The following is a 20,009-nucleotide window of genomic DNA, read 5'->3' as shown; positions in this document are numbered from 1 at the left end:
TAACACACGGAGCTGTCATCTCCTGTGATAACAATGTCTTCTGCTGGGATACCTCCTGAAGGACCTGCCTGAGGCTGTTTTACAGTTAGCTTTTAAAAAAATAAATAGAAAAGGTCTGATCTAAAATAATAATAGTACAGTATAGTAAATACATAAACCAATAGCATAGTCATTAGTTAATGATTGTCAGGTATTAGGTACTGTACATAAGTGTATATGCTCGACTTTTATATGAATGACTGGTAGCACAATAGGTTTGGTTTACACCAGCATCACCACAAAGATGTGAGTAATGCATTGTACTATGAACGTTATTATGGCTGTGATGTCACTATGTGTTAGGAATTTTTCAGCTTCCTTATTATGGGACCACTGTTTTATATGCAATCTGTTGTTGACTGGTATGTCATTATGCAGCGATTAACTGCCTATTTTTCCATTTTTTTTACTTTTAATCTTTTAATATTAAATACCATTGTATTTAAATTACTTCTTTAGATAGATAGTGATTTTTGCACTTCAGGGGATGTTTGGCAATGTCTGGAAACATTTTTGATTGCCACAACAAGGGGCGAGTGTGGTCCTGCTAATAGCATCTGGTGCATGGAGGCTGGGGACACTGTAGAATAAATATGTGCATAGGACAGTTCACCCCAACGGAATTCTGTGGCCCAAAATGTTAATGTGTCTCTGCTGGGAAATCCCACTCTAGGGCTTATGACATATATGGCTAACTTTTCACTGTCCACTTAAGGTTAGTATTTTACCACCTCATGTAAACTATAGAGTCACCTACTCTTCCCTGTTAGACTTCGTATATGTATTCACATCTGTTTATGTTGAAAATTTAACCTGACAGTTTAATACGTTTTATTTTTAATAGTCATACGTATTTTAAAGAACTTTTTGTTGCTCTTCCTTCATTCTAGAAGTTCCATGTTTCCTTCTGGTATCATTTTCTCCATCGTGAGTCTTTGTTTAGCATTCTTGGCAGATCTGTTGACAGATTCTCTTAGTTTTCTTTCATCTGAGAATATCTTTGTTTTGCCTTCATTCCTGAAGTAAATTGTTGCTGGATATAGATTTCTGGTTTCACAGTTTTTTTCTTTTAGCACTTGAAACGTCAGGTTCCACTGTGCTTTGGCCTCCATTTTTCTCCATGAGAAATCTACAGGCATTTGAATCGATGTTCCTCTATATGTAATGAGTTGTGTTTCTCTGGCTGCTTTCAAGATTTTTTCCTTCATCTTTGCTTCTAATAGTTTGATTATGATGTATCTTTATGTAGGTATCTTTGACTTCATCCTGTTTTAAGTTTGCTTTTTTAATTAGTAAATTTCTTTCAACAAATTTGGGAAGCTTTTGTCCATTTTTTTTCTTCACATGTTTTTCTGCCTCAATCTTTTCTGGTATTCTAATGACATGCATGTTAGACCTTTTCATATATAAAGAAATATAGAGAAATAGTGTGTATACATGGGTGTGTGTGCACACACCCCCTCCCCCATCTGCTTAGAATTTCTGTCTACCCTAGGATACTTGTATTTTTTAAAAAAGAAAAAAGGAACTTCTGTTTTTCTATTCACTTCAAGACTGTTCAACTTTATCTCATAGAGCATGGATATAATGGCTGTTTTAAAATTCCAGTAGATTTTTCTTACTGCAATTAGCATTTGTTGGTTGTTCTTTCTCTTGACTGTTGGCCATATTTCCCTGTTACTTTGTATGTTGCGTAAGTTTGGCTTGTATCCTGGACATTTTGAATATCGTGTTGTGGGACTCATAATCCTTTGAAGAATGTTTTGTTTTAGCAGAGCATTGACCTGGGTAGGTTTAGACCCCCAGTTCTGTTTCACTACCAGTGGGTGGTGGTTGCGATGTCAGTTCAGTTGCAAAGCCTTGGCTGTGCCATCTGCTCCCCGCAAGTGCTTGTCAGGGCCTGTTGTGTAGGACCTGAGTAGTTCGCAGAGCCTGTCCTGTGCTTATTTGGGTTTGGGCACATTTTTGCAGCTCGGGAGTGAGCCTGGGACTTCTGTTGATTCATAACCAGAATTAGGGCATCCCTTGTCCGGCTTTCTCCACTGTCTGGTTTATCCCATGTCTCCAATTTCCAGGGTTGTTTTTTCTCAGCTGTATGCTTTCTGAAAGTCAGAGTTTTCTCTCAGAGTTTTCGCCCTTCGTGTTGTTGTGAAGGTCCACCTGACTGGGACAGTTCTCAGGGAAAAGTTGTGTGAAAAGAGAGAACTACCAGGGATGTCCACATCCTGTTTGGACTCCAGAGCCCATCTTCCTGTTTCCCTTGCTCTCATAGAAGGTGACTACAGTGTAGCCCTGACAGGGCTAGGAGAAACAAAAAGGAAAAAAGAAAAAAACATTCTGCTTTGCAAGAGCCCCCTTTGCTGGGGCTGTGGCTAGAAAGGGTGGGTTTCTTCTGGAGTTTACAGTCTGCATATTGTATGCAGTGCAGATAGAGTCTTCACTTTGACAAGAACTCTGCATTGGACTTCAAGAGCCTATTTTAGATGCCTGGAGCTAAGCTGCCCTTGTGTTGAAACTGTGCATGTCAGCCTATCAACTGGAGGTCTGAAAGGAGGAAGAATTACCAGGAATGAAAATACGTCAGGTCGTGATCAGAAATATGATTCCATCGTACACGACATGTACACTCGGCCACTGCATACACATACCTTCACATCATCCGTGCCTTTTGGCCTCTGGATACTTACAGCGTGCTGTTTCTCTTTGAGTTTTCTAGGCAGTGAGGACTGCATGACTGGTATCCTGAGACTCACTGTATTCTCTTGAAAAAAGAAAAGTCTTCCACAATACTGACCTATCTCTAAATTGCCCTTTAGCAGAATGTGCTGTGATTGCCTTCTTATGTGTTTGTCTCCTATTTTTTGTTTCTGAAGAACTCTTAATTTCCACTTATTGCTCCTTTCCTTCCCCTCACCAACAAGCCTTTCAAGAGGTGCATCCTTCTTCCCATGTGGACTTCTGCCCCCGACATTGATGCCTTACTAACCAAGCTTGCTGTCTTGGCTCTACGCACCCTCCTGTAGGTCCCCCAGTAACCAGTGCTGTGATCACAGACCTATTGCCCTCAGGGTAGACTCCTTCTGGGTATAATTTTTATCCACGGTCTGCCGTTGCTAGGGCCCTCGGTCCTGTTTTCCCCCTAAGCTGCCTGGCTGTGATCCAGACTGGACTCTGGATCTGGCTTTGTTGTTTTGGAATACTTACTTTTCTCCTTATGTGTCAGTTAAGGATGGTACTATCTCTGTCCCTTATTTATGTTTTAATAGTGGGTTTTGGTTAGTTTTAGCTGTCTTCTATATGGAATTTAGAGAATGTTAAAAAAGATTGCAATATAAGTGACTGCCTTTATCCCAGAGGAACTCACGAGTCTGCTTTCTTAGTTTTTACCTTGAGACAATGCCTCCACAAATACTTGATGCAAAATTCAGTAAGACAGCACTTGTTGAATCACCATTATAATTTCTGACAAATTGTTCTCAAAAAGGTTTTTATTTTTTAAAGATAAATTATATTTGTGATTGAGGAAGGATAAAAGGAACAGTTTTGATGATGATAGGCTGCCTGTTTCTTGGAATCAAGAGGATTGTTGAGCTTTAAAAGGTCTGCTGGTTGTTGAGATTTTTTCATTGAATAGCACGTTTTAGTGAAGAGAATAACAGAATAAATGGGACATATCATCATTCCCCAAAGATATAAACTCTGTCAGCAAACCAAGGGATGATGTCGATACCTTTCAGATACAGACAGCTACATATTGTCGAAAGTCACTAGAGTGTTTAGATGTTGCTTGGAGTGAACATTCTTTGCTATAGTCATGTTTCAGAAGATTGGTTTTTTCTGACTGGATTAAGTGCAGTGAGGAGCTGTTGAGCAGTATTGGTTGTGCTGTCAGGCTGGCCATCCGCACCATGGATGCCTCCAGGATTATGCTTACAGCATGGTTAACAGAGACTTCTTCAGCTAGGACAGGCCTCGTTGGGCAGCTTTTTTACCTTAGCTAACTTATTCCTTTGCAAAAGAAAGCAGCCTCTGCAGTCTTATTTACAATGCATTCCCTCAGCTGAAGACAGCCTAATTTGAGGAAATATTGTCCCTAAATGAAACACACTGTAAAGAAGACTGCTTGGCCTATCTCAGCACTCCGTTTTTACCCTAACTAGGTACCAGCTGGAGGATGAGTCTGCGCATTTGGATGAAATGCCACTAATGATGTCTGAAGAAGGCTTTGAGAATGAGGAAAGTGATTACCACACCTTACCACGAGCCAGGATAATGCAAAGGAAAAGAGGACTGGAGTGGTTTGTCTGTGATGGCTGGAAGTTCCTCTGTACCAGGTTTGTTATCCATTGCTACCTAATTTCCTTATACACTAAGGTTACTTATAAGCTTAGCTTCTAGTGTACTTATTAGCTATATTAATATAAAAACTGGAGATATTCCTTAAATGATATCATGGAGATTATTAGTACATTAATCAAAGCCAAACAATGATAATATGAAAGGAAAGGAGAGCCAAATTAATTATCTTACGAGAACTTTTAATGGTTAAAAGCTGGAGGCCGGGTGTGGTGGCTCATGCCTGTAATCCCAGCACTTCGGGAGTCTAAGGCGGGCAGATCTCTTTGAGCTCAGTAGTTCAAGACCAGCCTGGACAACATGATGAAACCCCATTTCTACTAAAAACACAAAAATTAGCCGGGCGAGATGATGAGCGCCTGTAATCCCAGCTACTAGGGAGGCTGAGGCTGGAGAATCACTTGAACCTGGGAGGTGGAGGTTACGGTGAGCCGAGATCGAGCCACTGCACTCCATCCTGGGCAGTGGAGTGAGACTCTGTCTCAAAAAAAAAAAAAAAAAAAAAAGCTGGAGAAAATTAGTGACTTTATAGTTAATGCATGATAGAATTAATCCTGGTTGCTCTATCAACATTTATAAATGATGTTTCTTTTTCTTCCCAAAAGATAGATATGGTCCTATATTCCTCCTGTATATCTTTTACTCAGATTCACCTATATTTTTCCCCACATTTTGCCACATTTATTCTATTATTCTTTTTATATCTTATTATTTTTCTGAGACATTTCAGACTAGGTTGATTACTTCATTCCGCTTCTTAATTCTTCAGTGTGTATTTTCTAAGAAATAGGTATTTTCTTATATAACCTTAGTACAGTTATCAAATTCCGGAAATTTAACACTGATACAATGCTTTGTATCTACTTTAAGTTTATATTTCAGTGTTGTCTGTCATCCCAGTAATGTCCTTTGTAACCTTGTTTTCTCTAGTACTGGGTATGGTCACATGTCACATTTAGGTGGCATGCTTTTTTAGCATCTTTTAATCTGGAGTAGTAGTTTAGTGTTTATCTTTCATTCCATTGACATTTTTGAAGAATGAAGATCAGTTATTATACAGAACGTTTCACATTCCGTTTTGTTTGTGTTTCCTCGCAGTTAAACTCAGCTTAAGCACCCTCTGTGGAATACTGTGTAAGTGATGCTGTGGCCTTCTCAGGGTGTTTGATTCCTGTTTGATTGATTTCTGGTCTTCCCTTTATTTTCTCTCTTATTTTGTTTGACTTTAACTTGCTTTTCTTTTTCTAGCTTCATAAGATAAATGCTCAGGTCTCCAATATTCTTCCTTTTTCCTTCTAAAAATAGGTGCATTTAAGTTTTGACAGGTATTATCATTAAGTTCAAAATCTTTTTTTCTTTTCTTTTTTCTTTTCTTTTCTCGAGGCGGAGTCTTGGTCTGTTGCCAGGCTGGAGTGCAGTGGGGTGATGTCAGCTCACCTCAACCTCTGCCTTCTGGGTTCAAGCGATTCTCCTTCCTCAGCCTCCTGAGTAACTGGGACTACAGATGTGCACCAGCATCCCCAGCTAATTTTTGTATTTTTAGTAGAGATGGGGTTTCGCCAAGTTGGCAGGCTGGTCTCAAACTCCTGACCTCAAGTGATCTGCCTGCCTTGGCCTCCCTTAGTGTTGGGATTATAGGCGTGAGCCACCGTCCCCGGGCCCAAATATTTTCTAATTTTCATTGTCATTTCTACTCTAAATCCATATTTGATTTAGAACTATGTTGCTTAATTTCCAAAGTTAGAGATTTTTTCTAGTTAACTTTTTATAATTATTATATTTTAAATAGAGACCAGGTCTTGCTGTGTTGCCCAGGCTGGTCTTGAACTCCTGAGCTCAAGTGATCCATCTCAGCCTCCCAAAGTGCTAGGATTACAGGCATGAGTCACCATGCCCAACCTGTGTTTTGCAGTTATCTTTTTGTAATTGATTTGTATCTGAATTTCATGAGGCCATTGAATATACTTATAATTTTTAAAAAATGGGCCAGGTGCAGTGGCTCACGCCTGTAATCCCAGCAGTTTGGGAGGCTGAGGCAGGCGCATGACGAGGTCAAGAGATTGAGACCATCCTGGCCAACATGGTGAAACCCTGTCTCTACTAAAAGTACAAAAATTAGCTGGGCGTGGTGGCGTGCACCTGTAGTCCCAGCTACTCGGGAGGCTGAGGCACAGGAGAATCACTTGAACCCAGGAGGCGGAGGTTGCAGTGAGCCGAGATCATGCCACTGCACTCCAGCCTGGCAACAGAGCGAGACTCTGTCTCAAAAAATAAAATAAAAATTTCAGTCTTTGTAATGTGCTGAGACTCACTTTATGGTTCATCATATAGAAAACTTGTAGCAAATTCTCTTTGTGTATTTGAAAATAATTTGTATTTTTCAGTTGTTAAGTGCACTGCTCTGTATGTCAATAAAGTCATAGTTGTTGGTTGTCTAGTTCAAATCTGTGTTGCTGTTCATGGTTTGCTTGTTTGTTAGTTACTGAGAGACTTCATGAGTTTCTAAACATCATTGTGGATGTGTCTATTTCTTTTGGTTAATTTTAGAGTGTGTTATTAGATGATGGACATTTAGGATAATTAACCTTTTCAATTGACCTTTTATTGTCTTTAATTGCTCCTTATTTATCTTTAAAAATACTTTGCGAAGACTTGTCTAATTTCAGTAAAACTATACCAGCTTTCTTTGATTAATGTTTGCATGGTATATGTCATTCTTTTACTTTTTAAAAAAATTTTTTAAAATTTTGAATTTGAAAATAGAGAGTTACAGAAATTGTAAAAATAGTATAGAGGTGTCCTGTATTAGTTCATTTTCACACTGCTAATAAAGACATACCCGAGACTGGGCAATTTACAAAAGAGAGGTTCAGTTAGACTCACAGTTCCACATGGCTGGGGAGCTCTCACAATTATGGCAGAAGGCAAGGAGGAACAAGTCACATCTTATGTGGATGGCGGCAGGCAAAGAGAGCTTGTGCAGAAAAACTCCTGTTTTTAAAACCATCAGATCTTGTGAGACTCATTCACTATCAGGAGAACAGCCCAGGAAAGACCCACCCCCATAACTCAATCACCTCCCACCGGGTTCCTCCCACAACACATGGGAATTGTGGGAGTTAAATGCGTAAGTAAGATGAGATTTGGGTGGGGACACAGCCAAACCATATCAGGTTTCTTGTATTTTTCACCCAGTTTACCCCAGTGGTTACATCTTATATAACTATAATATGAAACCGGGACACTTACCTTGGCACAGTGTGTGCGCGTGGTTCTCTGTGATTTCATCAGGTGTTGATCTTTGTAATCACCACTGCAGCCAAGATGCAGAACCATTCCAACCCCACCGGGAGCTTCCCGTGCCACAGCCACTCCCGTCCCTCTGACCCCTGGCCTTGGAAACCACTCATCAATTCTCCATCTCGTTTTAATATCAAGAATGTTACATAACTGAAATTACTCAGTATGTGATATTTAAAAAGTTTTCTATTTTTTTTTCCATATTGTAGTGATATCTGTATTATGTGATGTTTTTTTTTTTTGAGGTTGGCCTATTTCATTCAACATAATGCTGTGAGAGCCATCCAAGCTGTTGTGTAGGTTGTGTCAAGTTTTTGGATATTAGAAATAAGGCTGCCGTGAACAATTGTGTACATTTGTGTGTGTGTGGATGTGTGTGGACATAAATTTTCATTTCTCTGGAATAAATGTCCAGAAACTTCATTGCTGGGTTGTACGGTGTGTATATTTAGCTTTTTAAGAAACTGCCAAAATATTTCCCAGAGTGGCTGTACCATTTTACATTTGCACTAACAGTGTTTGAGAGATCCAGTTTATTTTCGTCCGTGCCAACATTGGGTATTGTCACTGTTTTTGATTGTAGCTGTTCTAGTAGATGTGGAGTGATGGTTCATTGTGTTTTTCATTTCCATTTTCTTAATGCTAGTGAGGTTGGACATCTTTTTGCCATTTGTGTACTCTCGTGAGTAAATGTTTTTCCATCTTTAATTTCTACTTGTGTTATTATTTTTTTCTTGTTGAATTTGGAGAGTTCTTTGCATATTCTAACTATAGGTCCTCTGTCAGATATGTAGTTGGACATATTTTCTTTCTTTGTTTTTTTTTGAGACGGAGTCTCGCTCTGTCACCCAGGCTGGAGTGCAGTGGCTCGATCTTGGCTCACTGCAACTTCCGTCTCCTGGGTCCAAGCCGTTCTCCTGCCTCAGCCTCTCGAGTAGCTGGGACTACTGGTGCCCACCACCATGGCTGGCTAAGTTTTTTGTGTGTGTGTATTTTAGTAGAGACAAGGTTTCACCATGTTGCCAGTGTGTCTCTTGTCTTTCCATCTGTTGAGATTCAGAGAGACTTCACTGGATCCAGTGTTCTTAATTTTGGTGAGGTCTGAATTATTGCTTGTGTTACTTTTGTGAATTGTGCTTTTGGTATCATATCTAAGAATTTCACAGAACTCTTTGTTGAAGATTTTCTTGTATGCATTTTATAGCTTTACATTTGAATATTTAAAAAAAAATTTTGGTAAGGTGAGAGGTTTAGGTTGAAGTTCATTTTTTAGCCAGTGTGTATCCAAGTGTTCTAATACCACTTGATTGTACATGAGCGGGGCTGTCTGTGGCCTTGGTTCTGTTCTCTTCTCCATCTCATCAGTGTGTCAGTTCCTGCCAGTACCACACAGTGTGCTGTACTGTGGCTTTATAGAAAGTCTTTTACTTTATTCTTCTTTTTCAAAAATCTTTAAGTTATTCTAGTTCCTCTGCCTTCCCTTAGAAATTTTAGAATAATCTTGTTCATATCTACAAAATCCTTACTGGGATTTTGATAGGACTTGTGTTGAACCTATATATTATGTTAGTTTGGGGGGGGAATTGACATGTTTCTTATGTTGAGTTTTCTAGATCATGAACATGGTACCTTTTGCTCCATTTTATTTGGAGATAATTTGATCTTTTTCACTAGCGTTTTGTAGTTTTCAGCATGCAAACATTAGATTTACTCCTAAGTATTAAGCTTTTTTGGAGTGATTGTAAATGGTTTGGTATTTTAAATTTTGGATTCCATGTTTTCATTGCTAGTGTGTAGAAATACAGTTGATTTTGTGTGTTAGATCCTTTATCCTATAACCTTGCTGAACTCACTGGTGCTAAGAGTGGTTTTGTAGATTCCTTGTAATCTAGAAAGACAGTCATGCCATCTGCAGATAGCAGTGGTATTACTTCTTCCTTTATGGTCTGTGTGCCTTACCTTGTGGAGCTGGCTAGAACGTACAGCATTGTGCAGTGGCGAGAAGGGTCACCGTCACCTTGTTCTTTCCCAGGCGGGAGCTGACAGTATTGCAGCATTAAGCAGATATGGACTGTGGTTTTTTTAAAGATACTACTTAGCTAAACCAAATAACTGTAGTTTTTTTTTTTTTTTTTAAAGAAATCTATCTTGTATTAAGAAACAAAACAAAGCATTGGCAGGAGAAGTGGTCTAATACGTAGTTTTGTCAGACCCAGAAGCAGGCTCTGGAGATTAAGTTGCAGAGTCCTTATTGTGGTGATAGTGGAAGCCACATGGAAGGATGATGTTCTTGAAAAGGTTGGGAGACAAGTGGTATAGCTCTGTGAAGAATAAGGAGGTGACACCTTTGGAAAGAGGATGTATTGGAAAGGAAGAATAGTATCCATCCTTTTTGGCAGGAGGAAAACCAGGGGAGGAAGAATGAAATAGTGGTGGTAACTATGACTTTTATTCTCAATTGGGAACATCAGGTCAATTGAATAAGGATATGATTAGGATTCAGACAAGGGCTGAAAAAAATGGGAAAATTTGGTCACGCTTTGGTAGAGATCATCATTAATCAGCAAAGGAAAATCAATAATAATTTGTATTGAACTTGGCATAAATTTATGGTGATGTGTCCATCAGGGAAGAGCCTGGGTGATGACAGAGCTGGCTGAAAAAGTGTGGTGTGGGGAGTTGTGGTGAGGTAGGTAGGCCCCCACGACATTGTGAATTGATGAGTTTGTAGGGGCAGAGAGTTGACTGCTGCCAATTTGCTGGCTGTGGGAGTGGCTCAGAAGCAAGTGTTCTGAATTTGTGTGGGGAAAGGCTAAGTGCTTTTCTTCTGTGGTCCGTATGGTCCCTTCTTAAAGAAGGTGGGTGTTCTCACCGCTGTTGACAGCCAAGAACCGGAAGAGTCATGGCTTGAGACCTGCTTTCTCGTTTTTATTTGACAATCCCAACTTGGACACTTTGAAAAAATTGTTCTGGTGTCTGTCTTTTAAAACTTTGAATCTTTTTCGTGTGAGTGAATACACCTTTCTTGTAAGCGGTTGTGAGACATATTGATAGTTCTCTGATCTGGGTTAATGTCTTTCTCACGAGATTTACATTTCACTTGTGATCAAAAATCACTTTGTCCTTAGGAAAGTGGAGCCAGTGATGGTATTTCCATAAGAAGGGAGGGGAGCGCCGGGCGCAGTGGCTCACGCTTGTAATCCCAGCACTGTGGGAGGCCGAGGCGGGCGGATCACGAGGTCAGGAGATCGAGACCACGGTGAAACCCCGTCTCTACTAAAAATACAAAAAATTAGCCGGGGGTGGTGGCGGGCGCCTGTAGTCCCAGCTACTCGGAGAGGCTGAGGCAGGAGAATGGCGTGAACCCGGGAGGCGGAGCTTGCAGTGAGCCGAGATCGCGCCACTGCACTCCAGCCTGGGTGACAGAGCAAGACTCCGTCTCAAAAACAAAAAAAGGAAGGGGGGGTATCAAATGCTGGGATTATTCCTAGTTCTAATGTCCTCAACTAATCGGCAGACGTTGAGGGTACAGAAGCATGGGCGAATGTGCTCATCTTTTAAGAAGACATTAGCATTGTGTTGCTTTTAAATTGGTGACTGTAGGTATCTATTGGATATAATAATTGTCTAATTTTTGGGGGGTGGAGAGAAAGGAGGCTAAAACGATGGGAATTATTTAATTATGACTAGTTAACATTTTAGAAGATAGGCTCTTCATATGTTAAAATGCTTTGTTTAATGTTATGATTTGATTATAGAGGCATTTTGTGAAAAGCTATTAATCCTAAAACATTTTAAGAAAAAGTATAACTTGTACACTACTGGATTTAGTTTCAGCTGGACTTGATGATGTAAGGCAATTTAAATATAAGAGGAAAGTGTTTCTGAATAATCAATAATTTAGAAAATATTTCACGTACATAGAAATGCTGTTGAGTAAAGCTCCCAGTTACTGTCTCCCAAGGACTTCTGTTTGCTTCTCCCTCTTGTTTTGCAATATTTGCCAGTATGCCTTCCTCACATTTTTGTCCTCAAAAATTCCCCATATTTCATATTCCTTTTTAGCTCTACTATTCAGTGAGGCTTAAACATACTGTTTTCATTACAGTGTTTCTGTATCCTTGGGGCTCATGCCCTTTACTCCTAGCGTGGAAGTTGCCTGACTCCCCTGCGTACTGGTTTCTGGCTGCATGATCCAGGGGCAGTTCTGGTGCACCTGCAGGCCTTTCACACCTCATGCCTGTTGCGAGTGTATTCGTTCAGTTTTGTGTAGTGGCACATGATATGATAGTGGCGTCTTAACCACTACTTTATTCTGTCTGTACACAATAAAATTATTAGTAATAACATTTTTACGTGTTAACGGGTGTTAGTAGCACAGTGATATGAATAACGTAATTATATCATCAAAGTCTAGGCATCTTAGATTTACTGGTACAGGGTTATAGAGGAAAAAACCGAGTAAAATGTTGAATATTTACGTTTTTAGCAGTGGTCATTTAATTTAGAGTTTCTAGAGTGAGTGATGTCAGTGAGGCATTAGTTCATGTAGTTGCTGACAGTGGTGTTGGCGTTACGGTTTGTGTTGTGGCTGCTGTTTACAGTGCTCTTGTTATGCAGACAGTGGTCTTGCGTTTATAGTGTCGTTTGTCTGGAAGAACATGTTAATATCAGATAATGCTATAAAGCCTATATTTTCTAAATTTTATATGTATCTTTTCACATACTTAGATCTTAATATTTGATTTTTCATTTTGAATTTGACTTTTGTATACTAGAACATCACAGTAGATAATTATGTGTCTAAGAGCAAAAATTCATATCTGAGTCCATTCCTGAAGAATTTTGCCCTATTTGAAATGCTGAAGAGAAATGTGTTCATATAAAGCCTGTCTTGCATCTGTGGCCCAGCTTGCAATGTGCTCTGTTGATGCCACTGCTGTCCAATAGAACTCACTGTAGTAATGGAATATTCTCCATCTGGGATGTCCATTATGGTAGCCAGTAGCCAGGGTGCCCACTGAGCTCTTGAGATGTGGCTAATGTGACTGAGGAACTGGATTGTAGGTTTTATTTAATTTTAATTAATTGAAGTGAAAGTTGCCACATGGGGCTGATGGATGCTCATTTGGATGGTCCAGGCCTGGGTACTCTTTGTGCCCAAGCAATGGCTGTGAGGAGGGTGACCTTTTGAGTGGGATGTTGGGAGGCAGGAGAGTGAAGATTGAGGCCTCGGGGGCTTCCTCCATGGGCGGCATTGTGCCGAGCCTTTGTAGTGTGTAAACTCCACTCTTGTCAGTGCTTTGCAGATGAGCGAACAAAGACTCAGACCAAGGAGTTTCCATAGGGTCACTTGCTGGTGATTGTCTCCAAAAACATGACTTTAAAGTCCATGTTTTTCCATTGTGTTTTGTTGCCTGCTCACAAGTGATTCATTTTTTTTCATCATCTCTTGAATGGCTGTGGTGCCATCCGTGGGCTGAGGAAAGGTGGTGCATGAACTTGAGTAAGAGCTAGCCTCTGCCTGTTGTCAGCTCAGTGAATGGACATGATACTGATACGGCGGGAGGTTGAGATCCAGGCTCTGGTTTCAACTCTGCCATTAACTAGTGGTTTAGTCTTAGAGAAGTCACTTGCCTGTGGGACCTCCAGTTTTCCCGTCTCTGTAATGTGGGAGTTTGGCATCAGTATAGTATAGTTGCAGTTGTCTGAGATGGTAATTCTTAGGCAACATAACTAGGATTTTCCTGGCACTAGGAGTGTGTGCTGTCACCAGATAAGAGTGATGATTTATAGCTGCTGTTGGTGGGAGGAGTTGGGGAAGGAGTGCCCATGAGCCCCTGCCATGGGGGAAGGCAACTCAGAGTGGAGGGGAGCACAGAGCAGTTGCAGTCTGGATGGCACCACAGCGGGGGTGCTGGAGGGAAGGAGGCATGTGAGAGTGTTCGAGATGGACAGTACAAGCAACAGGTAAGGTAAGAGAAATAGTCATTGAAAGCTTACTCTATTTTATTTGAAGCCTTATTTAATTTTTTCATTCAAGCATAAACAGATAAAATATTATCAGCATTTTATTGAAATCTACTTCACCATTTCCTTTCCTACCCTACCAAAAATATTAATGGTGAACATACTTGTTTTGACAATCTTAAATCACTTTAATACCACCCTGATTTATAACTGTTGTGGACTTGAAAGTATGCTTTCAGTTTGGAGGTGTTTGGGTTTATTGTTTCAAAAGTGCTGATGGGCTGATGGCAGTGCTAAGATGTTCCATTCTTGCAAAGCCTCAGTCTTTATGTGCTGTGGTGGAAGTTCTAGAATAAGGGTGGGGAGAGCTGGCTTGCTTGGCTATCCCCATGGCAGAGCATCAGCCCCGTGAGAGAGCACCGCTTAAGGGAGCAGTGCTTGGCAGTCCTTCATGTGCTGGAACAGTCCCTGTTAGGGATGGGCAGCCTCCGAAGAACCAACCTCTGACCTTTCAATGTGAAGATCTTCCCAGCACAGCTGAGAATTAAGTGGATATTCATAGAGATAGTACCAACTTCAGTTGAGACACACACACATGCCCTCATAAGGAATGCTACTATGGGAAATTTATGAAGTTTACTTCATATATTCAAATTCATAAATTCAAATACTGAAACCTGCAAGTTTTCGGTATTTGTAAAGTGATTTCTAAAGCAGGAGAGCATTACGATTATAGTAAAGGTGTGGCACTCCGGCATGGGAGACTGCAGTTCTGAGATGGAGCTCTGATGTGTCAGCCTCATTTTATAATCACCCTTATGCTGTCATTTTCATGCAAAACTTTTTGTTGACTTTTAAGCTTCCTTTGTCACAAACATGAAGAATATTTGACTTATACAGCAGGCTTTCTGTTCTAGCCTTGAATACAATTAGAAGGTGAGATTTAACTTCCTTTACTAAGCCATTCTGAGTCTTTCTCTACATTTTGAAAATTTAAATTAAACCAAAATTTTAATAATGAAGTTTAAATTCATGATTATTTTGTGCTTAAAACAGATGAACTGATACCTTTTCATCATTTTCTGAGGTATTTTTAGAAACTCTATACTCTCTACCCCAAAATAATGGTTTGGATGACCAAGAAGGGGAAGAGTTGTCCTCCTGAAACCCAGACACTATTGGAACAGGGTAAATGTAAAATTAAAATATTTACTGCATAGATGAAGAGAGCTATGTGGAAATACAGTCAAGCTTTTATTATCATTAGAATATCACAGGAAATATTTGTATCCTCTTTAAATATTGGATTGAGCTGTCTGTTTTTTTTTTTTTTTTTTTTTTTTTTTTTAAGATGGAGACTCACTCTCCCAGGCTGAAGTGCAGTGGCATTGTCTTGGCTCACTGCAACCTCTGCCTCCCGGGTTCAAGCTATTCTCCTGCCTCAGCCTCCCAAGTAGCTGGGATTACAGGTGCCTGCCACCATGGCGGGCTAATTTTTGTATTTTTAGTACAGACGGGGTTTTACCATGTTGGCCAGGCTGGTCTTGAACTCCTGACCTCAGGTGATCCGCCCGCCTCGGCCTCCCAAAGTGCTGGGATTACAGATGTGAGCCACCACACCTGGCCTGAGCTGTAAGTCTTAATATTGCATTAGTTAATACTACTGGAAAAGTCATTTTTTAAGAGTGGAAAAAGTGATTATTACTTCAGAGAATGAGCCACATCCTGGATTAATTGAAATCTAAGGACCTTTATCATTGAAAAGTGTATTGGGAATTACCAGTAGGTAACCTATAGCTGTACGTTTTCTCAACATGTAGAGCATTGACTGCTTTAGAATATTAATAGTTTTATTTTGCCAATAAGAGTGTCTAAACAGAAAGATAATTCCCCTGGGGTTCTAGAAGCCATTGTACATTTATATAAGACTGTATTTTTATGTCAAATTTAAATTTGTGTAACCAACCTATTATAAGAAAAACTCCACAAATTAGCATTAGGTGTGCTATTAGTGTCTGGTAAATACATAAACAATCAATATTGGCTCTAAATATGTACAATTAGTTTGAACTTTTTTAAAAAGAAAAAGAAAAAAATACACAATATGTATCTTTTGTTTCATACAGTTGCTGTGATTGGCTGATAAATATTTGTCAAAGAAAGAAAGAACTGAAAGCTCGCACAGTATGGCTTGGATGTCCTGAAAAGTGTGAAGAAAAACATCCCAGGAATTCTATAAAAAATCAAAAATACAATGTGTTTACCTTTATACCTGGGGTAAGACCACTGCATTCTTGGAGATGGGTTGTGTGTCAGAGATTGCTGGCTTCCTTTGCTGTAGGATGGAGCCTGTTGAGACTGACTTAGGTATTGAGTTGTGTCACATCCAAATCAGTGTCCTTTTGCTTTTGAACCATCTGTGTTCCCAATAATTGCTAAATAATTCATATGTATTTTTAATGGCTACATCATAGAGTTCAGCTCAAGAAAATGTACAATTTGATTATTGCCTTCAGTTCTTGATAAATACCATATTTATATTATTTTAGAAATATAGACATAATGAAGTAAAGATAAATTAACAGAAAACAAGTTATACATTTTGTTTGGTTGGGAACTAGTTTGGAGAAAAAAGTAAATGTAATGTTTAAACCCTGCCAAGAGATTTCACAAAGAAAATGAAACAATTTTTTATACTGAAATGATACAGTAACAAAGTATCTGTAATATGCATATTTATATATAGATGTCTTTGGTACTTCACATTATAAATCTCAGATCTTGTTATATTGTTATATCATTAGTTATCTTTAATTGGGTATTATGCTAAATTTAAATACTGTATTTTATTACTTTTTTGTTGCTAGTGATATTACTGGCTTAAATTATAAAACAGTTCATATACAATTAGAATAGTTGAATAATTTTTGTGTTTTATATGTCATTCCTTATTTTAATAGATTTATTTATCTTTCTAAAGGAAAACGAAGCTGCTATTGATTATATTTCTATATCAAAGTTTTTGGCATGTTTTATGTCCTTTATTTGCAAGAAAAGCTCTTGATTACATGGAATGTGGGTTGCTTTATCTTGTATATTTAATTTAAATAATCATGCTGACATTGTATTTGGCATTGATTTTACTCCCACCCCCACCTCATCCCTATCCACCTAGTGATTGGCAAATACTTGATATCTAATGTGCTTCTTTATTAAAACCCACAAAACTAATGGCTTCATAATTAAAAGACGGACCTTTTGTCAGGATAATAAAATGTAAACTGTCTTACAGGCAGATAAATATTCGCGTCTTTATTGAATGAAGCCGCTGTTTTCTGCTTAGGTTTAAATTATTAAATACCCACAGATCTCAGAGATTGGCTAAGCAGTGTACGTTTCCCTAAAGGTCAGCAGGTTCAGTGAGTAGACAGTAGAGTATTGATTACAGTCGTTTAAAGCCAGCAGTGCAGCTTAACTTTGATCAGTGTAAGTCCACACAGCCTGCCCAGATTGGCCGTATGCTGAAAATACCTGTGGATGTGACTGTATGATGATTACCGTGTGTATGAGTTTTTTATCTTAGATTGTCTCTGAAATTAGTCTTTTCATCTAAAATGTAGTATTTTAGAAACATTTGGTAATTACACAGTGGGAATTCTATGTCATTTTTACCACGAATGGCAATTTCTAAATTGCTAATAGATATAATTTATGCTAACTGAGATTTTAAAGAAATCACTAAGGAAAAAGCACTTTATTTCCTGCTGAGATTAATTTATGAAATAATTCAAAACATTCTTAGACAGCAGGTTGAACGTGATTATAAACATAAATATATTGTCAGTGTAACTGATTTTGAATCCCACACATCGCTGTATGATGATGCAGATAACCTCATTTTCTGAAAACAAGTTGCAGACTGTCTAGGTCAGCAATAAGCACTAACCCATTGCCCTGCTTGGTGAAATTTTCATACCTTCCAAGTGGCATGGAAATGGCATCTAAAGAGATTGTGATTTGTAAGTTGCAGGTTTGCAAGTTTTGATTTAATTGTAGTGTGCTGTTTAAATTATTCTCATCTGTAAACAGAAGTTTTGTTCCATTTTGATTTTCAATGTAAATCTAATAATTAGAGGCATTTGTAAATTGAGATCTATTAATATGTTAGATCTTGGGTTTTCTTCCCTAAAGGTAACTATTTGAAGTAAAAACCAAAACCAAAACCTTTCAGTATTGACATTCCTAAAATTTTATTGAATGATGAAATTTCTTTTATATTTGAAAATATTATTAAGAATTAACTACCCAAAGACTATAAGAGTAGGTGGGTAGCTGTCTTCTTGAAAAGTGGTCTGCAGTTACAACTTCTTATATTTTATCATTTTTAATGTTTTGAGGGAAGTAAATACCCACAAGAGATTAAAGCAGTCTATCTCATGAAGTCACACCTGTTCACATTTGGCTTGTTCACTCAGTCTTTGTAAAGCTACCTGGATGTCCGTGTTAAAAAAAAAAAGTGGCTATTTATTTGTTTTTTACCATTTCATAAATATAAGGTTAATATGACTTTTCCATTGTAAGATTTTCTGAGTCATTATCAAGATACACCTGTATATTTACTGGCTTGCTAACACTGAGAAGGTTTTGCTATCTAACTTTTTTTGATGTTCATGTAAAGACTTACTAAATGAGTATGGAAAACTGGAAAATTTCATATAAGAAAAATAAAAAAACTTTTAGATGACATTTTTAACATAATTGAACATCCTAATTGTCTTATTTTCAATTTATTTAAAATATATTTTGGGAGTAACCTTACCTTTCTTTGTGATACAGCTATTAGAAAGCCTATGTGAAAATTAATACATTTACTTTGAATCAGAACATATTCTCACTCTTTGATGGAAATGTGGTTATATGTTGTGCTGATTTTAATTGTTTAATTTAGGTATTAAGTTTTTTCCTTGAAGGAATTTTGTTAATTTTCTCTTTCCTTTTTAGGTTTTGTATGAACAATTCAAGTTTTTCTTGAATCTCTATTTTCTGGTAATATCCTGCTCACAGTTTGTACCAGCATTGAAAATAGGCTATCTCTACACCTACTGGGCTCCTCTGGTAAAAGAAAAGACTTTAAAAATTAAATTATGAAATATTTAGAACATAGTTTTGAGATGGTTAAAAGTTAAATTGACCAGATTTTAAAAACATGATGTTGTAGTGTATCACTGAACTTCTGTTAAAAGATTTTGCTGAGTGACTTCAGTCCCTCTGAGAACCATGGGAAGTGTGGTGGTAGCACCTGCCTGTAGAGCTGCCAAAGTCACAAAGTGCCTGAGCTGGCAGCAGAGGGGTTTTCCTTGGTCATTCTGCACCTGTGTTAAGGTTGCAGGTCATCAGCAGCTGCCTCCTGTGTGATGCAGCTGTTGGGAATGGGGGCTGGGGCTGTGGGTCTGTTCTGTTACTCTCTTCACACCCTGACTGTGGTGAGCATTCTGAAGTATCCAAGTGCAGTACGTATGATTTCTGGTTGATATCTCAGTGTATAAAGTTTTTCAAAAGGCCAATGATGCAATGATGCTTATCAATGAATGTTTCCATTTCAAACATATGCTGTTTTGATAGTCTTAAGCTGTTGGCTGATAGTTTTCATTAATTTTTAGCTTGTGGAGACAAGGTGTACATCGTCTTTCCTCCTTTCATAGAAAAATGTACTACTTCCTTTATTTTAATTTTTTATTTTTGGAGATAGAGTCTCACCCTGTTGCTGGTGTGTGGTGGCACAATCTCGGCTCACTGCAACCTCCGCCTCCTGGGTTCAAGCAGTTCTCCTACCTCAGCCTCCTGAGTAGCTAGGATTACAGGCGTGTACCACCACACCTGGCTAATTTTTGTGGTTTTAGTAGAGACAGCGTTTCACCATTTTGGCTAGGCTGGTCTCAAACTCCTCACCTCAAGTGATCCACCTGCCTCAGCCTCCCAGAGTGCTGGGATTACAGGCGTGAGCCACCGCGCCCAGCCACTACTTCCTTTTTTTGATTTGCTCCCTTTTGGGCAGATGACCTGAGGAATCCAGGTGGGAAACACAGAGAGTGAAAGGGTTCCTTCAGTGAATGAAGAGTGCAGTCCTTGGGGGTCCATGTGAGTTGTGGCCTTCCACATGGAGAGCGGAGCAGTCTGCTCCTGAGGGGTCTGTCCTGGCCTGAGTAGGCTCCGTCTCCCTAACCAGAGAACTCCAGATGAAGCAGGAGAACTGGAAGACGGACTAAATTCTTGTTTCCTGGACAGGCACAGTCAGGCTTTCCTGTTTACCTGTTAGTAAAGCCATGCTGAGGGAAATTTTTTGA

At 38.9% G+C, this 20,009-nt stretch overlaps 1 protein-coding gene across 2 annotated transcripts in view; it reads left to right on the top strand.

The window, feature by feature from the left end:
- ATP9B (ATPase phospholipid transporting 9B (putative)) overlaps positions 1-20,009 on the top strand; it is a 302,366-nt gene that overhangs the window by 23,709 nt on the left and 258,648 nt on the right. For both annotated transcript variants that reach the window (XM_003280182.4, XM_030810244.1), the window contains exons 2-4: positions 4,200-4,373; positions 15,792-15,942; positions 18,667-18,780. In XM_003280182.4, coding sequence (XP_003280230.2) covers positions 4,200-4,373; positions 15,792-15,942; positions 18,667-18,780 — 439 coding nt within the window. The remainder of the gene's footprint in view (positions 1-4,199; positions 4,374-15,791; positions 15,943-18,666; positions 18,781-20,009) is intronic.

This window comes from Nomascus leucogenys, chromosome 4, assembly GCF_006542625.1.
Source record: "Nomascus leucogenys isolate Asia chromosome 4, Asia_NLE_v1, whole genome shotgun sequence".
Classification (NCBI taxonomy): domain Eukaryota; kingdom Metazoa; phylum Chordata; class Mammalia; order Primates; family Hylobatidae; genus Nomascus; species Nomascus leucogenys.
Note: the sequence above shows the minus strand (reverse complement) of the source record. Positions and strands in the feature narration are given on the sequence as shown.